The 13,603-nt window shown below is 50.8% G+C and overlaps 2 protein-coding genes across 2 annotated transcripts in view; one reads left to right on the plus strand and one right to left on the minus strand.

The window, feature by feature from the left end:
* The window catches only part of LOC139684162 (uncharacterized), a 1,455,962-nt gene that overhangs the window by 794,414 nt on the left and 647,945 nt on the right, over positions 1-13,603 (minus strand).
* Positions 1-13,603, plus strand: part of LOC139684161 (uncharacterized) — a 1,434,678-nt gene that overhangs the window by 732,982 nt on the left and 688,093 nt on the right. The window contains 1 exon segment of the mRNA XM_071579762.1: positions 9,057-9,768. Coding sequence (XP_071435863.1) covers positions 9,057-9,768 — 712 coding nt within the window.

The following is a 13,603-nucleotide window of genomic DNA, read 5'->3' on the forward strand; positions in this document are numbered from 1 at the left end:
TCCCTGTGATCCAGGTCAGAACTCCTGTCACAGGATCAAAGAGGACAAAGATTGGGTCAAACCCAACAGCATAAGCCATTTCAAGTCCCTCCCAGCCCATATTTTGAAGAAGAAACACTCAATAGCACCTGTCTCCTGCTCACCTGCCTGTGATTGCAGAGCTCCAGCCCCTCACATGCTTCAACCTCATATCAAGAACCTCAATTAAAAGCTTTTTAAGTCAATGTAATGAATTTCCACCAGTTTTCCTCCTGTTTGGCCCAAGCATTGACCCCGCAGGTGTTTCTGCATTCCCACTGAGCCCAGTGCCCTGGCTGTGCTCAGCCCCATTTCCCCAGGCACAGGGGAGGCTGCAGAATGTAGAAATATGTTTTTAAAAAACAGATAATTGGCCTGGCTGGTGCAATTTCGTGGGGCCAGACTCACCTCAGTCACGATGTGAGAGGGTGTCCGAGGTCAGTGTCACTCTCAGGACTTGTCAAGGCCAGGGAAACAGTTTGTGCCAATCTGAGACATCTGGGGATGGACCTTCTCCAACCAGGAAATGTCACAGGGAGTGTATTTGTGCAGAAAAATGGTTATTTCAGGCTCTGGGAAGACTTTTGGGTCTGTTCCTTTGGGCTCCATTTGCTTCTCCATCCCCATGTTGAGGTTTCCAAACTCATGGGGAAACTTCGTTTTGGTGGCTTCTAAAATGAGATCTGGGCTTGAAAAAGCAGGGAAAGACTTGGAAAAGCTCCAGAATAATTACAATTTTGCCTCCAGGAGCCTTCCCTTGGTGGCCAAAAGCAGCCCCAGGAAGCCCCAGGGGAGCCAACCCAGCTGGGAGGAGAGGGAAGGGGCTGAGGGAGGAGTCGAGGGCTGGAGGGTCCCATGGCCACCGACTCCCAGCCCTGCCAAGCGCTGCAAACTGAGCCCATTCCAGGAGGTTTCAGGTTCTCCACTCCAGCCCTGTGTCCCAGGCTGCTGCATCCCCTGAGCTCCCTCAGCTCCTGGCTCTGCAAGGAATTGGGAAACTGGGCTGATGGCAAGAGAAGCTGTGAAGGTCAGCACTGTGAGCTGGTGGTGCTCCAGAGTGAGACACAAATGGGAAATAGGGAGGAGAAGGCTGGAAAAGGACCCCAAAGTCCTGGGTTTTCAGGTGGGCAGGGGGGTGAGGAGGGTTTGGGGTGGTGTTCAGGGCACAGAGACACTTGTGCCCCATGGGTTTGGGATTCCCATTTCCTCAGTGGCTTTGCATCCCATCAAACTCTCCCCAGAGAGATGTTTGGGACAACTGGTCACCTCCACTTGCCAGGAGAGCCCCAAGGCTCTTCGAGGCAGGAACCTGCAGCCAGTGTGGGTTGGAGTGAGGGCAGGGCATGAGTGGAGACGGGTGAACAACACACCCAGCAACCCCCAGGGGGGACTGTCCAAGGCCTGTTGAGATAAAAAGCAGCTTTGCTTCATTTCAGCCCCATTTTGTGCCCTGATCACTCTCCCTGAGTTTGTGGGGTCTGTGCAAAGGTTTCCTGTTCCTCTAGCAACGCTCTGCAGAGCAGGGGCTGGGGGCACAGGGCACAGTGGGATCGGTTCTGTGGCACATGGGGGGCACAGGATAGAGTGGGATGATAATTAATCAACAACAGTTTAATAATGAATAATTAACAATAGGTTTTATAAGTGGAAACTAAAAAAATATAGAGTGAGTAAAAATAAAGTATTAAAATAATAAACAAATATATAAATAAAAACATATAAGATATATTAAAACATATACAAATATACAAATAAAATAAGTAAATGAATAAAATATGCAACAAAAGTATAATCAGTATATTAGAATTAAAATTATATTTTAAATAATAATTTATATATATAATTAACAAAATAAACAAATAAATGAATAATAAATGCAATGGAAATGTATTCAAATAATCATAATTAAAATATTTTCTTATAAGTATTAAAAAATATACAAATTTAGAAATAAATAGTTTATGCAATGACAATATAATTAAAATAAATTAAACTGCTATTTCAAATAATATTTTCTTTATATTCTAATACAATATTAATATTTTAGTAAAAGTAATAATGATAGAATAAAATAGATAATACATGATATATATAGATATGTTATGGGTTTGGCCAGGTGGGCCTAAATTTAGGTTTTAAAGTTCAGCTAGGCCTAGGATTGTCAGCTGATTTAAGCTGGGCTGAGCTAGCTAACAGCTGACTTCTTCCAGCTAGTATTGTATTCCATACCATACTACATCATCTCAAAGGGTGTAAAATCCAGTGTGTGGGAGTGACTTGGTTAGTTACTTCACAGCTGTGGTCCCAGCAAGACACTCTGCCATCCCAGCAGAGTGGGGAGGCCCAAGCCCAGAGCACCGGCTTACCAACCTGTTATCTTAGGGAAGTAAAATGTTTGTTCTTAGGTTTTCTCTCTCCTTAAGTCTGTCTCTGAAGAATTGACTTCTCTAGAATGATTTGTAGTTAAAATGGTAGAATTTGTGTTTACTGGGAAGTGGGAAGTTATCTCTTGTTATACATAACTTGTGTAAGTGTGTGTTATATTGTAGCTTTCTCTTAATTTTCTCTTTTCTGTATAAATATATGTAGTTAGTTTCAGCATAAACCTGGTTTGAAGTGGTTTTTTCCCTCTCTTTCTCTTTTTTCCCTTGGCTGGTTGGGGGGTAAAGAACCCTTTTCACTCTGTTCTGGACAGTTGGTGTTTTGCCAGCTCAACCCAGGACAATATAATATATTAACATTGTTATATCTATATTAGTGCATGGCAGTGAAAGGGAGGGGTAAGAAGAAGAGGAGGAGGAGGTGGGGGATGCACCACCAGGAGCCCTTTCAGCACTTTCCTCTCTCCCCCCACAGCCCCTTCACACCCCTCGGAGCAGCTTCACCCTCGGCAGTGGCTCTTTGTGGCTCCTGCGGCCGCGGTGACACATGGACAGCGACTCAGAGCCTGGAGGGACACGAGCCCACCCCCCTGCCGGGCTCTGCTCCTGCTCCAGAGAGGCCAAACTCTCCATTATCCCGGATCCCAGTGTCCCAGGGGCAGGGACAGGGCACTGACCACCATCTGTGCCAGCCCTGCTGTGCCCCGGAGGGGCCCGGATAAGTGACATCCCTCGGCCCCTCTGCCCCATCCCAGGGGGGCTCTGCTTGGGGGGACGGGTTTGGAGGGGCCAATGTCCCTGATGGGGCTGGATCCCTTCCCTGCAGCAAATCCTGGGGATAAAAAGGACCTTCTGTGTCTTTTCCTGAGCTGCTTCTGGCCCTACCCAAATGCTTTGCTCTCCAGAGGGTTTGCTGCCCACCCCCAGCCTGGGGCACAGTGTTGGCACAAACAGGTTTTGTTCTTCTCACCCCATTTCCTTGGGAAGGATGGAAAATACAGCCAGTGCCCCTGGATACTGTGCAGGACTTCACCTGCTCAGCAGGGCAGGGGGGGCCCTGCAGCCCCCTCTGGGATCACTCCAAACATCCCCAGGGCTTGGCTTCACGTCTCCCCATCCCCAGGTCACCTCTGGTTGCAGCTCCAGGGCAGGAGAGGGAGGGACTGAGCTCTGAGGCTCTGCAGCTTTGCTGGGACAAGTGAACAAAGAGGCACCTTGTGGGTTTTCTGGGCTCCCAGAGAGCCTTGGGAGGTTTCCTGGCTGAGCAGAGGGATGTGGGGGACCTGCACCTGAGGCAGAGCATTAAAAGCACAGCAGGGAGCACAGAAGAAGAAGAGCTGCATCCTCCCTCGCTCCCAGTATGGTCCCATTGCAGGTCCTCACTGGCTCTGGGCTCTGCTGGGAGCGGTAGAAGCAGAGGAAGCTTTTTATTCTGAGGAGGTTTTGTGTCAGGGACCAGAGTCCTGTCTGGGCCTGTAATGTTTGGTCTGTAGTTGTGCTCGTCGATGTGGCCTGTGGAGACCTGAGGCCTGGAGAAAGAGCCATCAGTGTGAGCTGGAAGTGCTGAGAGCTTGGGCTGTGCCCCAGGAAGAATGACAGGCAGAGACGTTGTTGTCCTGGAGTCAGCCCCTTGAGCTGCTGCAGCCTGGGCTGTTGCGATGGGCACGCAGGGGCTGGTGCTGCAGCTGGCAAAGCTGCCCTGCAGAGAGAGGAGCCAGGAGGGCTGGGCTGGGCTGGGGGTGAGGAGGCCCCGCTGGGCCTGGTTTGGTGCAGGGCAGGGCCTGAAGGGGCACTGCCTGCCTGCCCTGCTGCCAATGCTGCTGCACCTGCTGCTCCTGCCCCACAGGCTGGGGAGATTGCAGGGCTGGGGATGTGCTGTTTGTGTGCCAAGGAACAGGATCCATTGGCCTGGGGAGATTGCAGGGCTGGGGATGTGCTGTTTGTGTGCCAAGGAACAGGATCCATTGGCCTGGGGAGATTGCAGGGCTGGGGATGTGCTGTTTGTGTGCCAAAGAACAGGATCCATTGGCCTGGGGAGATTGCAGGGCTGGGGATGTGCTGTTTGTGTGCCAAAGAACAGGATCCATTGGCCTGGGGAGATTGCAGGGCTGGGGATGTGCTGTTTGTGTGCCAAGGAACAGGATCCATTGGCCTGGGGAGATTGCAGAGCTGAGGATGTGCTGTTTGTGTGCCAAAGAACAGGATCCATTGGCCTGGGGAGATTGCAGGGCTGGGGATGTGCTGTTTGTGTGCCAAAGAACAGGATCCATTGGCCTGGGGAGATTGCAGGGCTGGGGATGTGCTGTTTGTGTGCCAAGGAACAGGATCCATTGGCCTGGGGAGATTGCAGGGCTGGGGATGTGCTGTTTGTGTGCCAAGGAACAGGATCCATTGGCCTGGGGAGATTGCAGGGCTGGGGATGTGCTGTTTGTGTGCCAAGGAACAGGATCCATTTCCTTTCCTCAGCAATAAATTTGCTTTGTTACCTCAGCTGTTTTTTAGTGTCTTTTATTTTGTGCTGGGAATCCTCCTGGACCTGGAACATTGGGAACAACCTGGTGTCCCACATTCCCAGTGACCCACATTGGGAACAACTTGGTGACCCACATTCCCAGTGACGCATGTTGGGAACATACCTGGCTGGAGGTCTCCACACCCTCCTGGTTCCCTGTGGGCACTTGGGTGAGTGCAGGGGAAGGACCATCCATCACAAGAAAAAGAAGTTGGGAATTCATTGGGAAGAGCAGTTTTGTTGAGTTTACACCCCCAGAAATCTCACCTGCTCCATTCCATCATTTTTTCTGGTGCCATCGAGCTCTCTAATTCCACCCAAAGTTCCTTAACTTAATGTCACTCAAAAGTCTCTTAAACCCTATTATTATCCCCAGATTTTCATCCCAAATCCCCCCAGTTTTACCCCATATCCTCAGAATTTCACCAAAAGTCACCTTAATTCTACTCAAAATTCAGAAATTCCAACAAAACATGCCTTAATTTTCACCTCATACTATGATGTTTCTACCCACAGTGTCCTTAATTCCACCTCAAATCCCTATAGACCCATCACAATTCTGCTTATTTTACCCCAAATCCCCTGAATTCCATCAAAAATTTCCTTAATTCATCAAAAAATCTCTCCCATTTCTTCCCAAATCCCCTATTTCAAGCTAAATCCCCATAATTCTACTGAAGATCAACATTAATGTCAACCAGAATTTTCTTAATTCCATCTAGAATCCCCCAATACCATTTATTGCACTCAAAGTTCCTTTAATTCCACTTCAAATTTCCCAAATCTCTAAATGTCCGCCTCAAATCCTCTTAATTGAATCAAAAATTTCCTTATTTCTACGCAAAGTATCTCTAATTCCACCCGAAATCTCCTAATTTCACTCAGAAATATCTTAATCCCTTTTACAATCCCAAGTATTTCATCTCAAATCCCTAAAAGTCCAGCAAAATCTCATTAAATTCACCTTAGGATTATTTAATTCCATCCAAATTCCTTTATTTCCACCCAAACTCTCCCAATTTAACCTCAAATCCACTGAATTCTGCTCTAAGTCCCCTTAATTCCACGCGAAATCCCTACCCCACACCACCAGCCCCCGAAGTGCCCCCAAATCCCCCCCGACCCCCAAGTGCCCCTTTGGAGCCCCAAACACCGGGAAAGGGGCCATGGAAAAGGGGGACTGGGGGGCTTTGGGGAGGTTGGGGTGGATTTGGGGACCTGGAAGGCACTTGGGGGGCAATTGAGGGTCCCACTGGGGTCTGAGGGGCATTTATGGGGCACTAGAAAAGAACTTGGGTGTCTGAAGGGACCTTTGGGGGTCACTCGAGTGTCCAGCAACGGAATCTGGGTGTCCAAGGAGGATTTTAGGGGTCACTTGTAAGTCCTGGATAAACTTGGGGGTCACTTCGCGGTCCGAGGAGGTGATTTGGGGCTCCTGAGTGTGTATTGGGGGAGCACTTGGGGGTCCTGGGGGCACTTCTGGGGCAGTTTGGGGTTCGGGGGGCACTTGGGGGGCTGCAAACCGGCTGGGACCGACCCGATTGGGCGCGGGGGAGACAGGAGTTGTAGTCCAGACTGTGATTGGCCAGAACGAACCGCGGTGCATGACGGGAGTTGTAGTACGGGACAGTCTCAAAATAGCGCGGACTCCATTGCCCGTCACCGCCCGGTGCATTTCTGGACGCTGATTGGCTGCAGGAGTTGACGGGCAGACAATTCGACCAATCAAAGGCGGCACAGACGGAGGGCGGGACTCGACGGCGCTTCTGGAGAGTTATGAAATGGCAGCGAGTTTCGACTCATTTCTGTGAAAATTTGGCATCATTTTGGGGGCATTCGGGGCCTCGGGGCGGATTTTGGCGTTCTCTCACGATCCGCCCAACCCTCACAGACCCCCGGGACCCCCCCGGGGCCGTGTTGGCCGTGCAGGTGAAGAAGCCGGGTAAGCCCCTCCCCCCACCCCAGGATGCGCCTCCGAACACCCCAAATGCCCCCCGAAAATACCCCTGAGACCCCCAAAGCCCCCATCCGGGAAGCCCCAAACTCCCCTGGAGCCCCAGGATGCCCAAAATCTCATCCTGAACTTTCCGGAGCCCCTGAGACACCCCGGGCCACCCCAAACACCCGAGAGACCCCCTAAGCCACCTCCGAGACCCCCCCAAGACTCTCCCAGACTGTCTAAACCGCCCAGGACCCCTAAAATTCCCCCGTACCCACCTAAATTTATCTCCCAGATCCCCCAAACCACTGCAGGACTCGCCAACCCACTTCTAGGGCACCCAGACCTGCCCAAGTTCCCTCAACCTCCTCTCAGACCCCCACCCAGACCACCCTAAACCTCTCCAGGACCTCCTAGCCTACTTCAAAACCCCCCTAATCTTTCTCCCAGTCCCTCCAAACCACACCAGGTCCCCGAAACCACTTCCAGACCTACACCAACTATCCCAGGATCCCCCTAAAACTCCATCCCAGTCCTCCCAAAACAACTCCAGGGCCCTCCAAACCCCTGCAAGGAATACCGAGGGTCCCAGGGGCGGCTTCTGCCCTGAGTCTCTGCTCGGGGTGCTCGGGGACCCCCCTGGGACACTAAAACAGGGAGCCTGGAGAGGGGGGAACCACTAATACATGTAGGACCCCCCAGCAAGCCCATTAGAGGAGACTCCCCAAAGCCCAGAGTGGAGAGACCAGAGAGCGGGAACTTCTGCGAGGCTTTTTTGGGGCTGAATCTTTTGTTGTGCAGGGGGGACACAGTGCTGGGGAAGGGGGTTTTCAGGGGGGCACAGGTCCAGGGAAGGAGGGATGTGGTTGCTTGAAGAAGGGAAATGGGGGGTTCAGGGAGACTCTCTGCCCAGGAAAGGGGGTCCAGGGGTCCCCAATTTTGGGGAAAGGGTAATCATGGGATAGGGAGACCCAGACTGTCCAGAAAAAGGGATTCAAGGGATCCCCCAGTGTTCCAAAAAGCGGGGAGGGGGGGGTGTCTGTGGTCTGGGAAATTCAAGAGTGGGGGTGTCAGGGGTCCCAGAATGAAAAAAAACCCAGGAGCTGTGGGGGCTGGAAGAGGTGGAATGGCCAGGAAATGGTGTTGCAGGGGTATTGGTGCAGTATAAGGGGGTGCAGGGGGATCCCAGTGCCTGTGAGTGGGCGATCAGGAGGGTGCCAAGGTGAAGGAAAGGCAGGACTGGGGTGGGGAGAGGTAGTTGGTGGGTCCAGGGTGTCCCTGTGCCCAGAGAAGTGGAGTCCAGGGAATGGCAGTGTAAAGGAAAAGGGAGAGTGGGATGGGTGTAAAAGGGAGGTCAGAGTTGTCCTGGAGTCATAGAATTAAGGGGTGTGGGGACAGGAAACCTGGGAATGGTCGGGCAGGGGGTTTCTGGAGCCCTGGCAGCCTGGAGAGGGAGGACCCTGAATAGACAGGAGACCCCCAACAGCCAGGACAGGGGGACGGGGACCCCCAGAGCCCCAAAATGGAGAAGCCAAAGAGGAGGAGTTCCTTTCTGTGTTTTCTTGGCTAAATCTTGGAATTTTTGAGATTTTTATGGACACAACAAGCTCAGTGAGTTCTAGAGATGGTCTTTGGCAGGAGGAGCCCCCAGCCCAATGCAGTCACACCTTGTTTTTCCCCAGAAAACAGAATTTCTCCTTCCCAAAGCTTGGCTAGATGGAGGAGGAGGCTGCAAGGAAGAGGAAGATGCCGCGGGACCCCCGGGCAGGTGAGAAGGAAGTCAGTGCCCCTTTTCCCCTCTCTTGTGCTGCATCTTCCAGCCCAGCATGGCCCCGGCTGAAGGACAACCCCGCTGTTGATGCCGTCCTGCCGGGCCCGGGTTTGGGGGGACGTCCTTGGCCTTCCCTGAGGACCGGAGGCAAATGCCGTGAGTGTCCTTGTTCCTTCCTGCCCCAGACCCTGAGCTGAGCATGGAGAGCACAGAGGACAAATCCCCCCAGCAGAACCTCCTGGCAGAGGCTGTTTTGAACAGCTCCATAGCACAGGAAGTCAACAGGGATGAAAAGCCAAGGAGATCGCGCAGGAGGAGGATATTGAAACCCAACCCTGCTTGTTCCAAGGAGGAAAGTACCAACGAGAGGCAGGAAGACGGTCAGAGCTTGAGCCAGAGTTCCGACCTGGTGATGCAGCAGCAGCTTCAGACCAGGGAGAAGCGCTACAAGTGTTTGGAATGTGGGAAGGGCTTCAGCACCAGCACTGTCCTGATCCAGCACCAGCACATCCACACTGGGGAACGGCCCAACAGGTGTAGGGAATGTGGGAAGGGCTTCAACCACAGCTCCAACCTCATTACCCACAGGCACATCCACAGCAGTGAAAAGCCTTACAACTGTGGGGAGTGTGGGAAGGGCTTCATCCGTAAGTCTGACCTCATCATCCACCATATGACCCACACTGGGGAGATGCCCTATGAGTGTTTGGAGTGTGGGAAGAGGTTTCAGACCAGCTCAGTTCTCCTCATGCATCAGCGCATACACACCGGGGAGAGGCCCTTCCACTGCACCGACTGCGGGAAGAGATTCAACCAGAACTCCCACCTCATCAGGCACCGATACATCCACACTGGGGAGAGGCCCTTTCAGTGTTCTGAGTGTGGGAAGAGATTTCGAACCAGCTCACACCTGCTCAGGCATAAGCGCACACACACAGGGGAGAGGCCCTTCCCCTGCACCGACTGCGGGAAGAGATTCAACAGCAGCTCCCGCCTCTACACCCACCAGCGTATCCACACCGGGGAGAGGCCTTAGGAGTGTGATGAGTGTGGGAAGAGCTTCACCCACAGCTCCAATTTGATCCAACACCAACGGACCCACCAATAAGGGAAGCCCAACCAGTGCCCCGACTGCGGGAAGAGCTTTGTCCGCTGCTCCAACTCCATCACCCATTGGCGGACCCATGTTGGCTACAGATGTGGAGACCCACATTCCTAATTATCTGCATTGGGAAGACACCTGGCTGGTGATCTCCATGTCCTCCTGGTTCTCTCTGGTGTTGGGGTGAGCGCAGGGAGAGGAACCTCCATCAGGACACAGACCAATGTTGGAAACATGGGGAAGAGCAGAGTTGTTGCCTTTACATCGCAGAATATTTCACCTTCTTCAATGCATTGTTTCTTCTGGTGGCATCAAGCCTTGTAATTCTACCCCAATTTCCTGAATGCTCAAATTTTCTTAATCCTTCCTAGAACCCTCAAAATCTCATCCCAGATCCTCCTAATTTCTCCCTAAATCCCTAAGATTCAAACAAAATTTCCTTAGTTTTTTCACAAAATTGCCTTAAGTCCAAGGAAATATCACTTAATTCCACCTATAACATCCTTGATTTCTTCCCATATCTGCCTAATTTAGCCTAAAATCCTCACTAATTTCACCTGAAATCCCTATTTCCACCCCAAATCCTTTTTTAATTCTGCCCCAAATTCGCTTAATCCCACATCAACTCTCTTTAATAGCCCCTAAAATCCCCAGTTTCACACTAATCCCTTCCCAACTCACACAGCCTTTCAAGTTCTCAGGACCACAATAAACATCCTTGGAATGCCAACCTTTTGGGCTCTGGAAAGGAGCCCAATTTATATCTGTCATGGGTTTAGTTAGGCCCAGACTTAGGCTTTGGTTTTTAGAGCAGGCCTTGAACTATCAGCTCACTCGAGCTGGGTCAGCCCAGCTGTCTCCTACTGGCCAATGGCGTTCCAGACCATAATCTGACATCATCTCAGATATGAAAAGAGAGGGAGGATGTTGGAACACACACATTTTCAGGCTAAGGAACCAAGGACAAATTTCCAGGTGCCACCTTCTAAGATAAGAATGGAATTTGTCTGGAGAGGTTGAGCTGGTGCAGAAGTGAGAAAAGAAGCTGCAGAAACTCTGTGGAAGGACACACCTTAAGATCTCTTTTTATAAAGTTAAAAATATGATAAATTAGACTGCTTGGACCCAGCAATTTTGTGAAATATGTATTACTTAATATTTACCTGTAGCAGAGTGTTGTTAGATTGGATGGTGTGTGTAGGTTTTAAAATTGTGGGCAATCGTGTAAAAAAATAGTTCTGTAAAGTTCCTCCTTAATTTGTAATATCTGTGCAGAGACAGATAAATTGCCTCAATGTAAACATAGTTCAGCCTTTGGCCTTTCTTCCCTCCTTTCCATGACTCCTCCAGTAGCTGTAACCCCTGACCAGGAGGACTATGAAATAAACTATCAAAGAAAAACCCTAAAAAATGATGCAGTCAGTGCTTTATTTAACAACAGAGGTAGAAGCCTCTCAAAGCCTTACTAAAGGCTGACTAAAAGCTGTGTCTGGGGGGAAACAGGTGTTGCAATTGGAGGAGGGAACTTTTTCTTCCTTTCTGCTGGATGAACAAGGAGTTGGGTGTCAGATCAGAGCTCCTGGAGAGAGACCAAGGCCCTCTGGAAGTTCCTCATCTTTACTGGGGAAGTAGAAATTTATTTTCTGTTTGTTCTTGCTACTTTTTATTCTTAGTGTGTAGTTTTATTTTATTTCGTTTCTATTTTATATTCTCTTCTATTTAATATACCATATCATACTGAACTGCAGCCTCTGTTTTGTTTTTTGTGGGGACAAGAGGTGACTCTGCCTCCAAAGTGATTATTTGACATTTGGGCAAGTCAAAACTATCACACATGGGGACACAGCCTGTTGTGGGAAATTGATTGGGAAGAAGAGATTTGCTGACATTTGAGGCTAAAAATCTCACCTCCTCCATTCATTTTGTTGTTCTGGTGGCCAAAAGCAATCCTGAATGGTGTTTGAGAACGTTTCTAAAGATGGGTTGGGGACTGGGATATGAGAGATGGAGGGTCTGGAAAGACTGACAAGCTTCTGGGGTTCCCTCCTATGCTGAGGGGGACACTGTGAGGGAGTGTGGGAGATGTGTGTCATCAGCACTTGGAGTGGGACCTCAAATGGAAGGGACACAGGGAGGTTGTTTTGGGGAAAATCCTGCTACTTTCCACCAATTCTGTGAGGCTATAAACATCTTTTGGCTTTTTCATTTAGGGTCTGAAGTGAATCCCTGATAGTTTTGAGGTGGTGATATGACCCTAACTGGAGGAGCATCGTGCTGGTTTTGCCCGGTCTTTAGAAGATATAAATGGCTCTTGGGAGTCCCCCCTCATTCTGGGGGTTGCAGTGCCCCCCTGGCTCTACTGGGGGCTGAGGTGGGTTATAATCCCTTAATTCTGAGGTTTTACAAGAAGCTTGTAACAGACCCACACTGGATGTACATCCCACCTGCAGGAGGGTGTCCCCCCTTTCTCCAGGCCTGCTGGGGTGGGGCTGGGACCCCTCCCGACACAGGAGGCACCCACAGTTCTTTTGGGGTTGGAGCTCCTCGTAAACCTGGACCAGCCCAGCTGGTGTCACAGAATGCCAGAATGTGCTGAGGGGGACGAGACCCACAAGGATCATGGAGTCCAACCCTCAGCCTTGCACAGGCCCAGCCCCAACAGTCACACCCTGTGCCCCAGAGCATCATCCAAACACTCCTGGAGCTCTGTCAGCCTTGGGGCTGTGCCCACTGCCCTGGGGAGCGCCTGGAGGCATCTACTAAAGCTGGCCCAGCCCCAGCTGATGGGATGTGTGAGGAGGGGTCTATTGAGGGGCACATTGGAAAAGCTGTGGAGCTCGGGGGTGCAGCCAGGGGTGCCCAGGGCTGTGGGGCAGAGCAGGGTCCGGCAGCCCAGGGTGCTGTGCTGGGGCAGGGACTCTGCTGCCTGCCAGGGGCAGCTCTCAGCCAGCCCAGGGAGCTGCTGACAGGGCTGGGGACAAGGGCTGTGGGGAAGGAGCAGCCCCTCGGAGAGCTCCTTATCTTGGTCAGGGACAGCTGCAGGGCTCGAGACTGCTCCCAGCCCCCACATCAACCCCAGACAGTTCCCAGGGCACATTTCAGGGAGGACATTAAACCAGGACCTACGTGGAAGGAAAGCATCCTGTTCTTTCAATTCTCTGGCCTGGCATGTCTGGCTGGGAACTGAGACATACAAATTAATATCTGATTTCTGGAGAAGGCACATAAACTTCAAATCTGAATCTCAAATAGGTGAATAAACCAGGGACTTCTCTCCAGGAAGCCTCTTATCGGGCTCTGTCCATCCCAGCTTCACCTCTGGTCTGGCACTGAGGAGGTATTCCAGATCTGCCCTTGGAAGCAGCACTGCCCTGCTCTCAGCACTGCACAGACACTTGTAGGTTTATGTTTTTCAAGATTTCTTTGTGTGAATTCAATGTGAATGCAGCACCAGGCAAAGCTCAGAGCAGATGGGAAAGAGAGTGATGGACACTGGAACTCTCCTGGCTCTGCTCTAAGCCACAGAGAGTTGAGCCCATTTAAATCGTCTCTTCTCTCAAGGCTTTTCATAATTTCAGTCAAAAGCATGAAAATTCATAACCTTAAGTAGAATATTCTCCATGAATTGTTGTTGAAAATATAAAAACACAGATAGAATGATCTTAAGGACATTTTCAGCCTCTCTGCTGTAGAGTCAGGAGGACAAAGGCTTATATGTTATAAAAGGTGTGTTACATTTGACCTGCCTCATGATTGTCAGAGTTGTCACAAACCAGCTTCATGTCCCCAGTGCAGCAGAGCAAAGCTGAGGCCTTGGCAGCACATGGGCAGAGCTCCTGCTGCTCACACCACCCTCAGCCAGCACTGACCAGAGGAAGGA

Source organism: Pithys albifrons, chromosome 33 (assembly GCF_047495875.1).
Source record: "Pithys albifrons albifrons isolate INPA30051 chromosome 33, PitAlb_v1, whole genome shotgun sequence".
NCBI lineage: Eukaryota > Metazoa > Chordata > Aves > Passeriformes > Thamnophilidae > Pithys > Pithys albifrons.